This window comes from Sabethes cyaneus, chromosome 3 (assembly GCF_943734655.1).
Source record: "Sabethes cyaneus chromosome 3, idSabCyanKW18_F2, whole genome shotgun sequence".
Taxonomy (NCBI): domain Eukaryota; kingdom Metazoa; phylum Arthropoda; class Insecta; order Diptera; family Culicidae; genus Sabethes; species Sabethes cyaneus.
Window position 1 is genome coordinate 124,864,933 of NC_071355.1, and position 17,639 is coordinate 124,882,571.

At 42.2% G+C, this 17,639-nt stretch overlaps 1 protein-coding gene across 1 annotated transcript in view; it reads left to right on the forward strand.

Annotated features, from left to right (window-relative positions):
• LOC128743672 (calcineurin-binding protein cabin-1-like) overlaps positions 1-17,639 on the forward strand; it is an 858,845-nt gene that overhangs the window by 549,368 nt on the left and 291,838 nt on the right. The window contains exons 16-17 of the mRNA XM_053840294.1: positions 1,783-2,485; positions 2,543-2,680. Of these exons, the coding sequence (XP_053696269.1) occupies positions 1,783-2,485; positions 2,543-2,680 (841 nt within the window). The remainder of the gene's footprint in view (positions 1-1,782; positions 2,486-2,542; positions 2,681-17,639) is intronic.

Below are 17,639 nucleotides of genomic sequence, written 5' to 3' on the forward strand. Positions count from 1 at the left end.
TGTGAAGGGGAAGAAAAAAAAAAAGTGTCATATTAGTCTGTTGCATTTTTTAGTGACGAGCAGATTTTTTCACAGTTCAATGAGTTTACATCTCTAAATTATCCAATATGTGCAAAGTTATAGTAATTATCTCGTTAGTCTCGATCAACTTTCTTTCACCAACTAAGCTTTCTGATTCTGCTGCAAGTCACAGGCAACTATTGTGCTTAATCTTTAAGTTCCCGACGTCGAAAGTCGGCTTGATTCCATTTTAATTTAACTTGTTTTAAAATAACCGAATTAGATGGAGGCAACAATCAATTGAACAATATATTTGTGAAATTTGGTACCGCTTTTGACGGAGATATTCCGATTATTGAATTGCAGCGGGATTATTTTTTTCTGTCAAAGGTACTAGATAAGATGAAAATAGAAACATAATTTTTCGGGTTTTCTGGGCTCAAAATTGATCGTTTTACTCCGTAATGTCCAAGTCACTACCCTAATTTTGGAGGTTGGGGACGTTTTTACCATTCATTGGATGCAAGCAGCATGCAGGGTGTCACTGAACTAGCACAGCATAAGCGTTCCAAGTAATAAAGTGGCAGGGACCTAATCTGCCATTTTCACACTATGTTTAGATTACGCTACTATGTCGTGGTTACCGAGTTCTGAACTAGTGACATGGATTTCGATTATAAAAAGCAAGGTAACTAACCGAGTGGCACGGAAGTTAAAAAAAAATTCAAATGAAGGTCAAGTTATACGTTTGTGGCTCTCTCAGGTGATCCTGTGGCTCCACTATTATCAAACTGGTTCATCTCTAACAGGATGCTTACTTTATGTGCTTGGGTCGAAAAATTTTGAAGTTTGAAAGGCTTGAACTAAAATTTAAGTACTGTACAAAATATTTGTATAAAATTTTTAACAATATGGAAAAATAAACGCTAATTTCTTCTCTTTTGTTTGGTTATTGAAGGTTTTATGTTATTATTTTTTTCTTGCCCCTCCCCCCTTCAACAATATTTTGAGACCAAGACATAAACTTTTTTTCATATTTGTATAAGCCTTATTGCATAGAAAAATTTGGTTTATTAGCATTAAAAAATGCACGAGTCTCAAATCATTTATTTGTTTGATGATGTTTGCACATATCTCTGCTAAACTTAGATATAAATACGTTTTGTATTAATTTCATTCATACCAAGAATTGTTTCTCTATTGATTTCAAGAAACAGCACTGAGAAAAAAGTATGAGTTTTTGACACTCAGAAAAATCTGTACTTTTTGGCAAAAATCTGTAATCTGTACCGTACAGAATCTGTACCAAGAAATTCGAAAAAATCTGTACTTTTCCAGATAAATCTGTACATGTGGCAACACTGCTCGTAGCTGTTGTTGTTGTCGACTCATGTCTTGTTCTGGAGCCCGTAACTCCTCATTTGGTGTGTAACACAACTCAACCTTAACTTAACTCGTATTCGATATTCTGCTCAGACGATCACCGCAACAACGTTTAATAAGTTGCTTATGCAATTGTTCTTCAACTTATCCTGACGTAAAATCACTACGGTCACACAGTAGAATAATTTTACAGCAGAAAACTGCACTATTTCACACATAAAATTTTGAAAATATTACACAATTATCACAAAACTACTGTGTTCGCCATTACAAGATTCAATTGATTATCTTTGTTTTTGAGAAATCATTAGTGTCCGGACTTAGAGGCTGTCCGGCCATAAAGGACTTTTGTATAGAATATTCCGAAGTTTAGATTATTATCGTCTTATTACATTACAGGTTAGAGCTCCTGGAAATTAGAAAAAAAGTGTATGAAGATATCGCATATAAATGTTTCAACATGGTTATTAATGAGATAACAAGAGGTGAAGGAAAAACGACTCATAAATCTCTAGAAAGTAATAACCATGAAGATGAAAAATGGTTATATTATTACATGCTCGGTAAAATTACGGAAAAAAGAAAAGAACAACCTGTTGTTTATTTGACACATTATCTTAAATCAGCCAAAAATTTATATGATTGTAACGCTACATATCCTATTAAAGTTAACCACAGTAATCCATCGTACCTCTCCATTGAAGCATTAGAACTTTTCTATCGCACGACAGTTGCTATTCTGAAGTATACAGAACAAAATGAAAGAATTTGCAAACAAACAGCGGTATTATTCAAAAATGTTTTAAAGGAACTAGCTACAAGTCCGTTTGCAGTTAATCGAGCAAAAATAAACGATATTACAATTCAACGAAAAATAGGCAATCAACAAACAGGTTCATCTGTTGGACAGAAGCCGAAAATTGCTGACATGTTACCTGAGGACACAGATTTTAAACACAGTGCTACAGAATTGAAGCAAACTATTCTAACTGAAACCACTAATGTTCAGCTTAACCTGATTGAAGATTCTACTAAAAACGAACATGAAGTTAATAATCTATTTAATACAAATTTGCAATACGGTTTAAGAAGATCATCACAGGTGATTATATTGAAAATAAAAAATTTGTTACACATAATAATTTTCAGTATATTTTAGGAAAGCATTTCTGCCACTTACACAACCACATTATCAACGAGTAATGTGACAAGTTCACTCTCATCGACTTCAGACTCAATAAATTCAGAAATGGATTCAACTTCAGAATCAGACACCGATAGCACAACGGACGACGAGGTAAGATTTGAAATGAAAGTTGAAGGCGATTATCTTATTATTAGGGGAGAGACGTCTACAATGAGACACTTTTTACAACAATTTTGAAATCACGCTCGTACACGTCACCAATTACAAATTTATCGATCTCAATGAGTTCCTCGTTTGTAATCGAGGCCAACCATCTTACGCTTTGGTCTGAGATACTGGAACGTCGGCCTGGGGCCAGGGCCTTGATTCGTGGCGCGGAAAGAGGCCCTCAATGATCTGCTCCAGCATCTCTTGCGTTCGCTCTGCGGGCACCATCACGCCCTTGGTCTTATCCATTATGACCCTGTCTAGGCACCACCTCACGGGTTTGCATTGGCACTAGCATATAACCTTTCAAAGCAGGCTCGTTTACTAGCTTTTATCCCACTCTTAAGCGCTGCGCGTGCAGCAACAAGTGTTCCTCCACATTCAGCCCTGCCTTCGTCCGAACGAGTTCTTTTCATAATTCTCGCATGACAGCACGCTCCGCGGAGTTCAGCAATTTCATCTATCCACCAGTAAGCCGGTGACCTCACATACCTAGGTCGGCTTTTCCTAGGCATGGTGGCGTCAAACGCTCGCGACAGTACCTCAACCAGGATGGTAAATGGTTGAATAATGCGCTCCAGAACTACCACGAAGTTTCACAGCATCTTATTTAGCAACTCCTATCTCTACCTCCTCGTGGTACCATCCGGGATACGCTCCTTAGTGGAAATCGGACAACCGATGGAAACTAGGGTCGTATGCGGACAGAGAAGGGGACACTCATGCGAAGGCTGAGTGTAAACTCTCCGCCTGCAAATGACGGATCTCGGTAGAAGCATGTTCGATGAACCTGAAAATACCGAGAACCTGCGCAGAGGGTCCAAAGACCCCAAAGGAGGATGGTTGTAATAGCTATTATCTATGGCTAAAAGTAAAAACATGAATGGATAAACCCCTAATCCAAGGTGTCATGCGACCCGTGCCGAGGGATGAATGGTGGGGGGGGGGGGGGGGTTCTATAAATACTCAGCCTCAAACGGAGCCTGTGGAGTACCAGAGCGCCCTTACCGCATCATGAGGGGCTCTGATGTGGCGGACTTTTCTTTCCCCTCAACTCGTGGGATTCTTATGGAAAACAAAATCAAAAATACAACAAGTGTGGATACGGTGGAAAACCCGTTCGCTAGAGGAGGCATCCAGCGTTCTCCACCAAGGGTGGAGAAGGATGCAACTAGGAGCGCTAGTGTGGGTGGCAAAGGCAGCGGTATGCCTACCACGCCGGACACAGCGATGGACGGCCCAGCGCTTATCAGGGCGATGGAGAAAAATAGAGACGCTGTACCTAAAGTGGTAACAGCGTCACAGCAGCTCGATGTAATAATCGAGTTTACGTCAGGTCGCGGCAATTTCTCCAAGGACCTGAAGCAGAGCTTGCTCATGCTTCGGAGAACCTTGAATGCAGCGACCAAAACGCACAACGACCTCGTGGCGCGTGCAGGAGAGGCTAAGAAGGTGACCGTGAAGGCGTCGAAGGCAGTACAAACGGACGCTTGCCCGTTGACGGAGTGTCGTAACGCGGCCCAGGAGGCTGCGGAAAGCGCTACCAGCAGCGGTAAGGCATCCGCCAAGCGCCCGAGACAGTCCCCGGGGGATAGCACCCCTGGCGGACCGAAAAAACGCCTGATCGGCAAAAGCCCTCAGGCTAGCGGGTTGGCAGAGCTAACCGATGAACCAGCGGGAAGCTCCAAGACAGGTGGCCCGTGAACCGAGGTTAGGGCCAAGAGAAAAGGCGGAGGAGGCTCCAGTAAAAAAACTGCTCCACCTAAACCGGCAAGAAAGCGTGCGAAGAAGGGCGACGCTCTTATCCTAAAAACCGACGGGTCGAAATACTCGGAGGTTCTGAAGGCCATGAGAGGAGACGCCCTACTCAAGGATCTGGGCGCGGACGTACGGAGCATCCGCCGCTCACGCCCGGGCGATATGATCCTCGAGTTAAAGAAGGACGCCACAAAGAAGAGTTCCGCATACAAGTCCATAGCGGAAGGAGTGCTCGGGGACGGAGTGCAGGTACGTGCTCTCACACCAGAAGTGACTCTCCAGCTTAAGAACCTGGACGAGATCACCGAAGTGCGCGAGGTCGTACAAGCTCTCAAAGAGCAAAGTGGAGTGGTGGTGGCAACCGAGGCGATTCGCCTACGCAAGGGTCCGGCCGGGACCCAGGTAGCCACCATACGACTTTCGCTGACTGACGGAAACAAAGCCCTGAAAGCTGCTAGGCTAAAAGTGGTGTGGTCGGTATGCCCACTGAGCGTGTCCAAACAGTCGGAAGCTTGCTTCCGGTGTTTCGAGCACGGACATAAAGCCTGGAACTGCAAGGGGCCAGATAGGAGCCAGTTGTGCAGGAGATGTGGCAGTGCTGGCCATAAAGCAAAGGACTGCGCGGAGCCTCCCAAGTGCCTGATCTGTACCGGTAAACGGGACGCAAAGCACGTAACGGGAGGTCCATGGTGCCCGGCCGGTGTGCCGGCGACTAAGCCACGTTCATAGTGCAAGTGACACAACTCAACCTGAACCACTGCAGCACGGCTCAGCAGCTGTTACACCAAGCAGTTTCTGAGTCAGCAATGGACATTGCCATAGTCTCGGATCCATATCGCGTCCCTGCCGGAAACGGCAACTGGGTCTCGGATAGGTCCGCGACGGCGGCTATATGGACGACAAGCAGGTTCCCGGTTCAGGAGGTTGTGTCAACTGCAGACGAGGGATTTGCGGTTGCCAAAGTGGGTGGAGTGTTCTACTGCAGTTGTTATGCTCCGCCGAGTTGGTCTTTCGAGCAGTTTACGCGGATGGTAGACCGAGTATCAGTTGTGCTGACTGGTTTAAGGCCGGTGGTTGTGGTGGGCGACTTTAACGCTTGGGCGGTAGAGTTGGGAAGTCGTCGCACGAACCATAGGGGTCGGATTCTGCTTGAAGCTCTGGCAAAGCTTAACGTAGATCTGGCCAACGTCGGCAACACAAGTACCTTCAGTAGGAACGGTGCGGAGTCTATCATCGACGTGACTTTCGGCAGTCCTGGTCTGATAGGAGACTGGAGGGTAGATAATGGCTACACTCACAGTGACCATCAGGCGGTCCGCTATGGTGTCGGTCAGATAACGAGGCGGCAGGCGGCAAGTAGGGCCAACGCTCCAACCACCCGTGAATGGAAGACATCATACTTCGATCCCGAAGTATTTGTGGAAGCGATCCGGAGAGAGTGCGGTGATCGCGGTATGCCCGATCCGAACGCTGATCATTTGGTTGAGGTACTGTCGCGATCGTGTGACGCTACCATGCCTAGTAAAAGTCGACCTAGGTATGGCAGGTCACTGGCTTACTGGTGGACAGATGAAATTGCGGAACTCCGCGGAGCGTGCTTTCGTGCGAGGAGAATTATGCAAAGAGCTCGTTCGGATGAAGGCAGGGCTGAATGTCGAGTAGCACTTGTTGCTGCACGCGCAGCGCTTAAGAGCGGGATAAAAGCTAGTAAACGAGACTGCTTTGAAAGGTTATGTGTTAGTGCCAATGCGAACCCGTGGGGTGATGCCAAAAGAGTCGTAATGGCAAAGACCAAGGGTGTGATGGCGCCCGCTGAGCAATCGCCAGAGATGCTGGAGCGGATCATCGAGGGCCTCTTTCCGCGCCACGAGCCAAGGCCCTGGCCCCAGGCCGCTGAGTCGTCCCACGGCCGACGTTCCAGTATCTCAGACCATAGCGTAGGATGGTCGGCCTCCCAGCCGAACATCCAAAGTAACGTGGGCGACGGCGGTTTGGAGGTCGGGGAGGAAGTGACGATTACGAACGAGGAACTCATTGATATCGCTAAATCCCTAAAGGTGAGCAAGGCACCGGCGCCAGACGGTATCCCGAATGTGGCCATTAAAGCGGCTATTTTAGAGGCTCCCGAATTATTCGGGGCAGTAATAAATAGATGCCTGGAAGCTGGCCACTTCCCGGACAGACGGAAGCGACAGAACCTGGTCCTATTGCCGAAGCCGGGAAAACCTCCGGGTGTCCCCTCGTCATATAGGCCGATCTGTCTACTCGATACTGCCGGCAAGGTGCTGGAGAGGGTTATCCTTAACAGACTCGTACAGTACATGGAGGGTACAAACGGTCTGTCAAGGAACCAATTCGGCTTCCGAAAAGGCAAATCTACGGTGGATGCCATCTTGTCTGTCACTAAGACAGGTGGCAATCCAGCCCAAGAGGACAGGTATTCGTTATTGCGCAGTTGTCACGCTCGACGTGAGCAATGCGTTTAATAGCGCTAGCTGGGACTCCATAGCCAGCTCGCTTCGTAACGTCCAAGTGCCGGTGTCGCTGTACAGAATTCTGGAAAATTATTTCCAGAATCGTGTGCTACAACACGGAGGAGGGTCAGAAATGCGTTCCAATCACCTCAGGGGTTCCGCAAAGTTCCATACTGGGCCCGGTGTTGTGGAACGTCATGTATGACGAGGTGTTGAAGCTAAAGTTCCCGGTAGGGGTGGTGATTGTCGGCTTTGCGGACGATATCACCTTGGAAGTCTACGGTGAATCTATCAGAGAGGTTGAGTTGACGGCTGCCCACTCTATAAGCATTGTTGAAGGTTGGATGCGATCCAGGAAACTGGACCTAGCGCATCATAAAACGGAGGTTATCGTGGTGAACAACCGCAAGTCGGTGCAGCAAGCAAATATCAGCGTCGGGGACTGCACTATTTCGTCAACGCGGTCCTTAAAACTCCTTGGAGTTATGGTCGACGACAAGCTCAAGTTCGGGAGAAACGTCGACTATGCCTGCAAGAAGGCTTCCACAGCTATTTCGGCATTGTCTCGTATGATGTCTAATAGCTCTGCGATATATGGCAGCAAGCGAAGGCTTTTAGCCAACGTGGTCCAGTCCATACTCAGGTATGGCGGGCCGGTGTGGTCATCGGCGTTAGGTACCAAAAGCTATCTAGCCAAGCTGGAAAGCACCTATCGTCTCATGTGCTTAAGAGTGGCGAGTGCGTACCGCACAGTTTCACATGACGCAATCTGCGTCTTAGCGGGTATGATGCCTATTGGTATCATCATCAGCGAGGACGTAGAGTGCTTCAACCAACGTGGAACTAGAGGCATACGGAGTACCACAAGATCGGCCTCGATGATCACATGGCAGCGGGCATGGTCTGATTCCACAAAAGGCCGGTGGACACATAGACTTATCCCGGAACTATCCGGATGGGTCAACAGGCGCCATGGCGAAGTTAACTTCCACCTGACACAGATTCTGTCAGAGCATGGTTGTTTTAGACAGTATCTGCACAAATTGGGCATGCGGAGTCCCCCGAGTGTCCCGAATGCGCGGACGTTGAGGAAACTGCAGAACATGCTTTCTTCATATGCCCTCGTTTCGCGTGCGTGAGATGCAACATGAAGGCAGCTAGCGGACAGGACACTACTCCGGATAACTTAGTCCAAAGGATGTGTTCTAGCTCGGACGTCTGGGGTGCGGTCAATGCGGCTGCTACCCAGATCGTACTTGCGCTACAAAACCGCTGGAAAGCCGATCAACGGCGAATAAACAGCCTAACTACCATAGTCTAGTAGTTATCTAAGAGCGTGCGTTAAGCACAATAGCCCCTCCCTGAAGTAATACCGATAAGGTGGTTCCAGGGGGGATTGAGGCTGGAGACTGGAGTAGGGTTTTAGTGGGTCTGGATCCTCACGCCCCAGTAGGGGGGTCGGGATACCAAACCCCACTCCCTGAGTTGTCTTCTCAGGTGTCTGATAGCAGATTTCCCTACTCGTTAAAAAAAAACAGTACCTCAACCAAATGATCAGCGTTCGGATCGGGCATACCGCGATCACCGCACTTTCTTTGGATCGCTTCCACAAAAATCATCCACAGGTGGTTGGAGTGTCGGGTATACCCGCCGCCTTTGTTTTACGAGCCAGCTTATCGGTATTACTTCAGGGAGGGGCTATTGTGATTAACGCACTCTCTTAGATAACTACTGGACTATGGTAGTTAGGCTGTTTATTCGCCGTTGATCGGCTCTCTAGCGGTTTTGTAGCTCAAGTGCAATCTGGGTAGCCGCCGCATTGACCGCTACCCAGACGTCTGAGTTAGAACACATCCTTTTTAACTAAGTTATTCGGAGTAGTGCCCTGTTCGCTAACTGCCGTCATGTTGCTTCTAGTGCCCGCGAAACGAGGGCATGAAAGCATGTTCTGCAGTTTCCTCTACATTCACGCATTCTTGACATGCGAGGACTCCGCATGCCCAAACTTGTGCAAATACTGTCTAAAACAACCAATCTCTGACAGAATCTGTGTCAGGTGGAAGTTGACTGGTTGACCGAGGCCGATCTTGTGGTTGTTGCGGGAATTAGAATCGTTTCGGACCTCTCGTAGTCAAACTCTTAATTTTATCAGAGTAAACTTCAAGCTACAATATTTTAATCTTTAATTTTAAGTATAACTTTTGACGTAGGACTACATCTTACGGCAAGGTTTGGATGGGTAGGGTGTCGTTCCAAAAAATCTCGCGAAAAGTGGTCTGGTTTTGAACGCTAATAGCTTAGCGGTTTCCCGATCGATTTTCAATATTTTTGCACCAATCGATCGGAACATGAAGAACGCTATTATTTCGTAAGTATACACTATTGAAATATATGAACTAAAAATTGCGAAAATAATGAACCATTGTCCAACTAGAAATCTTCGCATCCTGATTGGTCGAAAAATAGACGTCATCAAAGTGACGGAAACTCCTCGTCCCAATAGGTCGAAGATTCTTTACGGCACTTAAACCTATTCCAATTTGATATCTGTGCTTGAGAAGTACCTCAGAGTGCAAAACCATCCCTTTTCTTCAACGAATGTTATCGTTTTAGCATTAAACCTAGTCCAATGTGATGTTCTGAAGGTAAATAATTTTCTCAAAGTATAAAACCACCCCTTTAACCGCCTTTTACATTTAAGATTGAAATTAGTCCAAATTGATGAAGAGGCCTTAAGGGCCCCCTCGATCCTAAAACCCCGCGCGGAAGGAACAAATCAAAAAAAGAAATAAAAAACCGTTTTTAATCGCACTACCGACCGGACGGGTCGGCGTGCCAAATTGGACTCCCATTTATTTTCCTAAACTTTTTACACAAAGTTCATTCTTACTTGCTAAAAACTGTTTACCCTAAGGAAACTCCTCCTTCTCGAGGAAGTTCCGTCTTATTCTCCCTAGCGGCAGACCTCACGCTGTCAGTTGAGCTTCCCTCTCGCGCATACATTTTAGCCCTCGCGCGGGAACTTTGTTTTTTATCAACTCGAACAGTTCCGCGCTTCGTTGTTTACCTTAGTCGGCAAAACTGCAACTACGCGCAACCCCGCATTTGTTTTGGGAACTGTTCGTTGCGGCAGGTTAAGAAACTTGCGCATTCATTAACCTAGAATGGTGCCGAACGCGTTGTTTTTCATCGAAGTATTTTGCCCTACCGGCGCCGTCGCTCGATCGAGTCACTGACCGGCGCGGGTAATCGAATAAAATGTTGAAGTTAATAATAATATGATTTGATCCAGGATTTCGTCCTTCGGATCCAGGCAGGATTAGTATACGGGAGAGTAGCGGGCAAGGTCGCTACATCTCCCCCCCCCCCCTTATGAGCTGTTGAGCACCGCTGAAAGAGATGCTCGACAACTGGTGGGTGATGGGCACTTGGTGTGTAAATCGAAGTGAAGGCGAAGTGAGGTAAAAACACTCAATAGCGTGGCCGATAACTACCCTTTCCATTAGTGAATACAATATGAATAGACTTCATTTTATTGATATCCGACATAATTTCTGACACTTTTTCTGACATTGACTTTTTTAAATAGATTATAAAATCGAAATACACTGATTATAAAATAAAATTCTTCTGATTATAATTTTTTTCTTCTTGTAATTAACTAGTGCTCCGCCGCTTATGGCCATTAGTGACACTGCTTGATAACGTAAGCAACTGTGTTGGAGAGAATTTCCATGTGTACGTATTCCTGTGAATTCCAGCAATCTAGGTAGGTTCTATCGGCGACATCGGCGACCTGTCATCGTCCGGTCCAGATCACCGCAACTATGGTATTCATAACATCTGAGAGGTTCTGGGGAATGGTGGGAGCGTTGAGCGTGTCGGAAAAAACGGAGATTCTTCCTCGTGTCATCTGGGCAGCTTCTCGGAATTTGGCATCTGGCATCGTAGTAAACCTTCGTGGTATTATCGTCGTCGACCGTCTCTAAAAAATATATCGTCGTCTGCATGCTTCTTAGAAATCGTCGTTCCCGCGGCTTATTGGCTGCGCATGGTGTATGGCGTGGCAACACTGCTTTGCGTTGCTCGATGCTTCAATATACTTTTTCATTACTTTCATTACATTACTTTTTCACTTTTTCGTATCGGCCCCCTGGCCTATCATAAACTTTCGTGGTTGTGGTTATAATATTACGGCCCCTTGGCCTACTGGCAGATAAGACTGCGTACTTATAATTGCGGCCCCTTGGCCTTCTGCACATATGCCCAAATAGTCGATCGGACTTATGTGGTGCGTAGCGAGGATTCGGCTGGTCTTGTGTAGCGTGACCAGCGGAATCAAACAAGCATCTCTACTTTTGCTTGTAGGTTCTTTCGTGTTGAAAAAAATGGCGCGGTCGTCGGTATTAGCATAAGTCGACCGTGCGCCTCCGTTGCTTCTTCACTTATCGAAATTGAGGTCGTCCTTCCTCACTTTTTGTTATCGTCATTGGCATTCACTAGCTGCTTCTTGGTTGTGGTCCCTTGGTTCTCGTCTCCTTCGAATCCCGCCAATCCTTGACGCTCGCGACTCCCCACTCCCCTCACCTCGTCGTCTCAAAAAAAAATCGTCTCGTCATCATGGCTCATCTGACATGGAGCCCGTTGGTGTCTTGCGCGACACATCCCCGTAGCTAATTTTCGTCATCCTTTCGTAATATTCACTTCTTAAAAATAGCACATCCTAAATGCGTTAACCGGCGGTAACTCAACACGATTTTTTTAGTTTCTCAAAAAACACATCGGCAGCGTTCATTTATTTACCTGAAGGCTACCGCGGGTTGCCTTTCTCCTAACGGGCCGTAATAATTCATATAACTTTGTTTGTTAAGTTTTTGAAAAATGAATGTTGTCTGCTCCTATTGTATCTATTGTGTTCTGTTTCTTATAGCCTAAGCCCGTAATTTTTCTTGATCCCTATCTAGCTACTTAATGCTATTCCAAGCAAGTCTTTATTTAACGTATAGTTTTGTTTAAATATTTAATTCTCGTCAGATTTATTGTTTTGGGGTTTTTATTTTACATGTATAAATATAAAGATTTTTGTTATAATTTTGGTTATACACAAATAAGTTGTATATCATTCGACTACTATAAATTCTTATTTTTTTTTCGAGCCGAACGCCTTGCCTTCGTTCGAACTACGGGTTCATGACCCTTTTTCATTCCTAAGTTTCAACGTAAGGTTGGTGACTTTTCTCATACGTTCGTTATTTCATTAAAAGTTCTGTTTTGCACCTCGTTGGCATTTTTCATCAACGTGTAAAATTTTTAAACATCCCCTTTTTTTTAAAAAATATCCCCTTTCCCCTCTCTCTGTTTCACTTTTCGCTCTCTCATTTACCTTTTAATTCTTCTTCAATAATAAATTTGTCTTTGATCGTCTGTCTTTTCCCAACTTCCCCACTTTATTATGCAGTAGCCTGCATCTTCCTCCCCTCTCCCTCTATAGGTGCAGGTACCTGAGGATTTTGGCATTGGGCAACGGTAAGACTGTGCCATTCATACTTCCATTTACTCCGGGAGCCGAAACCCGCTCATTTACTCATCCCCATTCATACTCATTCATTCCAGTTCTTTCGGCAAACTGTTTGATTCAATAAGAGTCATACTAGCCGGCTTGCGCGAGAAATCCCCTTCGGGAGATTCTACCAATATTCCAAATATTTCTTGTCAACATTTTCCCCTGTGTCTATGTTTCTTCTTTGATAATAATAAAAAAAACTTTCATTATCATAGCCATCATGGCCTCTTGTCATTTATTGTTCTTTTTTCTTTTTATAATTTGGTATGTATATAAAAAAATCTTTTAACTGCCTTTAATCTAGGCATCGTCCTGCGACTCCCTATCGTCATTAAGTATTCGTTTTTTTAAGGAGTGGCTCTTTCTGACCCTTCTCCATATTTGTCTTTTTATTTTTCATAAATTATATTTTCTAGATTTGCTCATGTGCATAGTACCTATCTCACGTTTTCTATGCACCGGCCCTTGTGTATTTTATATCTTTTCCCGATTTCATTAATCTCTTTTTATTTTTCGCTCGCGTGTATAGTGTCTCATGTTTTCTATGCACCGGCCTTCGCGTTCTTCGCGGATATATTTATTATTTTCTTACTATCTTTCCTCGTTTTAATCTGTTACATATTTCCTGCTCCTCCACGTAGTGTCCTATGTTTTCTACGTGGGGAGTTCGTCCTTAAATTTTTGTAATTTGTCATATGCCCTTTCGGCCGTAAAACTCTTCCATGTTCATTGCCTTTTTGGCAGAGAGAGAGAAAAAAGGTAAACTTTGGCAGTTCTTTGCTGCTTATATATCATATTAAAAGAGAGGTGTTTTCCACACTCTTTCGTCTGTTCGTTTGACTTGTTATATTGTCAAATTTCTTTCTTTCTAATGAGGGTACTCGTATTTCTACTCCTCATTTATTACTTTCCTTTTCATTTTCTCAAGTGAAAAAAAAATTATTTAGTATTTATTCTACGTGTACTTTGAATTTTTGAATAAAAATTATCAACCAAAAACAAAACATCAATCAATCTTTCCTATAAAATAAAAGAAAACATTTTTTTGTATAAAGTAGGCATTCCTACTACTAACAGACATCAGTCTGAGTCTGCAGCATGGTTAAAATCGCTGCTTGTGCATACAAATATGCTGTCGATGCCGCTGGCTGTCTCCACCGCCGCTGTCAGCTTATCAACTGATCACATCGAATTAACATTATCGTTCAAAAATTTTCTTTTTTAAATTTTATTTTATTTAAAATTGTTAAAATTGCTTTTTATTCATAAAAAATCTCTTATTAAATTATTAAAATTTAATTAACTGGACTATTAAGCTTTAGTAATACAAATCGGTTCCGCCTGTATTCTTAAAAGGTGGAAAAGAAAAATAAAATAAAATATAAATTTGAATGAAACAAACTTAGCATCCCTATTCGGTTTCATTTTAAGCAACACAAGTATTAGCTACATTCTTATTTGGTTGCATTTATGTGCCCCACGACTGGGTAGCAGCACAATAAAAGCACAATCATCATTTATCCTTTCCCCATCAGCTGATCATTTGCATCATTTTCATTTACATTTACCTTACTAGGTCACCCAACAGCTGATCAACATGTCAGGCTGTGTGGGTCTGTTTGTTTGAATGGGAATCTTGGCAGGGTACTCATTCTCAGTTACCCCACTGCAACTAATTCATTTGTAGAAAAGGATAGTTCAAAATTCCTTCTACTGCTGGCTTATTCGCGCTCCAGCTATTGTATTTTCATTAACTCACACCACGTCATTAACACCGCGGTGTGGATCATTCAATTTCGATGAGTTTTCAACCGGCAGCTATTGCCGCACATTCGGTCGTAACATTAATTCAAATTAATGCTAACCTTAATGAAAAGTTTCTACGGCTTCGTAGCGTAGAAATCACTACTTGGGTTACGTATGTCGAGGGGAAAAGACATTGTTCCAAAATAATTAAACTTTTTCCAAACATTTCAATCTGATTCTGGCCGAAAGACCATGATCTTCCGATCATAGTGCGCCGCAGGTTGAGTTGTTTATAATTTCAAACGCGCAAGCAGCCCAAAACTGCTGATTCAGCGCTTTCTTCACCGTGGCCTCAATGCCGCGAGCAAAGTTAATTTCAACATTTACAAACATTGCCTTTGCAATGCGAATGAACTAAAAAGAGACTCAGAGTACCTCCCTTCGGTGGTCACTCATGAGAATTTGTTTTAATTTCGTTCCGCTGGCACAAGCCCGAGCTCTGCGAACCAGCTATTACTGCACCCTTCACCCTCTAATTCTTCCACCGTCGCTGCAATTGCGACCGGTACAGGCGAACAATGATAAAATAAGCGAAACATGTGGCAACTGTCGTTGCTTCTTTCTACTCCGCCTCACCTTACCACCGCGATTACGGCAGGTGAATGACGCAAATTCTATTCCAAAGAACATTAAAAAAAATCCATTCATTCTTCATGAAAAAAAAAATCAATATTAGGTAGATATTGTAAAATCCAATATTAGGTAGGTGGGTATTAAAAAAAAATCCCTATTAGGTAGGTAGGTTATTTTAAAAAATTTCTATTAGGTAGGTATATATAAAAATTTCCTATTAGGTAGGTAGGTTTTTAAAAAAAAATCTATAAGGACACTATAATTCGACCCATTAAACGCATGGCTTACAAAATGCAATACATCGTTCAAATAGCGCTATTTTTCTGAAAATATGATAGAATAGTACAAAAGGAAGTATATTCAGTTAACACTTAAAAAGAAATAGGTGTACGATGTATATTTTTCACTCATGCTCTCGCTTCAACTCAATATCCCATTGGGCCAATTTACGACCCCTTGTTTTAGTTTTTCGGCCCTTGAGCGTTCCAACATTCGCCCCAAGCACAAAGTTATGCATTTTCAAAGTCGAGGGCTGTTTAAATTGATGAATTTAATGCAAAAAAAAATAACTGCAACATTTATATCACATTGGTACTAAATCTTTTTTTTTGTTTTTTAAACTAAACCGTTAACCTTTTTGCCTTTCTACTATATAAATATATAGTATAAAGGTATAGAAATCACTTGGAAAACCGGAAATGGAAAGAAGGTCCTGCGGGCCGAATGTCATATACCATTCGACTCAGTTTCGAAAACTGAGCATTTTCTGTGTGTGTGTATGTATGTGTGTGTGTGTGTGTGTGTGTGTATGTAACGCTTTCAATCTCACTCACTTTTCTCGGAGATGGCTGGACCGATTTTAATGTTCTTAGTGTCAAATGAAAGGTCTAGGTGTCCCATAGGTCGCTATTGAATTTCATTTTGATCGGACTTTTAGTTCATAAGTTATGTATAAAAATACGAAAAATATGGGACTTCATTATCTCATAGGTCCCTTAACCGATTTGAACAAAATTGATTGCATATGAAAGGGGAGCCTCTAAAAACCTTAACTCCCAAATTTCATGACGATTGGGGTTGTAGTTTAAAAGTTACATAAAGAAATGTGAAAAAATTGTATTTAAAACATATTTTTGTAACATATAAGCATTAATTCAATGTAAAACATCACACAATTTATTATTATTTGAAAATTACTGTTGAGATCTATCAAACAAAACCGAGTTATTGAAAATCGGACGGTTCATTCAAAAGTTATTCAAACTTTAACACTTAAGCACCGTATATTAAACCGTTAAAACGTGTGAAATCAAAACATATCAATCAAATGTTGATTGTATTCAATGTGTGTGATGTATGTGTGTATATATGTATGTATGTATGTATGTATGTATGTATGTATGTATGTATGTATGTATGTATGTATGTATGTATGTATGTATGTATGTATGTATGTATGTATGTATGTATGTATGTATGTATGTATGTATGTATGTATGTATGTATGTATGTATGTATATATGTATGTATGTATGTGTGTATGTATGTATGTATGTGTGTATGTATGTATGTATGTATGTATGTATGTATGTATGTATGTATGTATGTATGTATGTGTGTATGTGAGGACAATTTGCAATTTTTAAATTTGCATTGAAATTCAAGAGAAGTGAGAAACATGCCAATTGTCTGAAGTTTTTGAAGCCTCTTAGTGGAATACGAACTCTGAAATTAAAGAAAAGAAAAAACTCTTTCCGACTAAATTCCACTATTTGATATTTATTCGCGACAGATACGTATACGCTTTGAAATAAGACACTGATGAAGCCTGCACGTCGTAGGCGAACTACGTGTCTGTTGCAAATAAATATTAAATAGTGGGATTCAATCGAAAAGTTTTTCTTTTCTTTGATTTCAGATTTCAATTGTCATTTTCTTCACTTGTTGTTACTCACAATTGTACAAGAAAAGCAAAAAGCGAAGAAAAGCCATTAATTTAAGCATGTAGGTATAGTGGTGTATAGGATTAAAAATACTAGTGGGTTGATTTTTCCAAATAAATTTATACAAATTTCAAACAAATTTTGCGCATCAATAGATGCTCTTTTCAATCAATAGATACTAGAGCTTGGAAATCTTACATGAAAAATAGGAAGTAAACGTTGCACGGTAGTAAATTTGTAAGATTTGTGTTCGTTAGTGACATTTTAAAGTACAGATGTCTTATGTCATGTATCATGTTTTAATAAATAAATCAAAAATGACAAGCACTGGACATCATATCGATCATATTTCCCATTCTCAAGCATGTTTATGGCGCAGCTTTTGCATTATTTTTCGAGCACATCTTGTTTTCCTAACCCTCTAACATTGTAAAAACGATGCGATCAAGCTAATCAAGACAATCTTTTCATGAAAGTACATTCAAAAGAAGCTTAAGTTTTGATTTTCATGCAAAAATAATTATCTGAAGGAGCGCCAGCTAAGAAAAAGTTCAATTTCTCTTTTTTATATCTAATGTTCTATTCAGTTATTTTTTCTAATTCAGTTATATTAGGCCGTATGAATAAAAATTTAGAGCAAATGCTCCCATACGATTTAAACTGGAAAAGCAAAGTAAACTGTTTTATTCATACGGCCTATTGGAAAAGTGAAGCCAAGCAAACTTATAGTAAAATTTTGAGATTAGGTAATCATTTTGTTGTCGATATCCTTTTTCTTCAAAAGC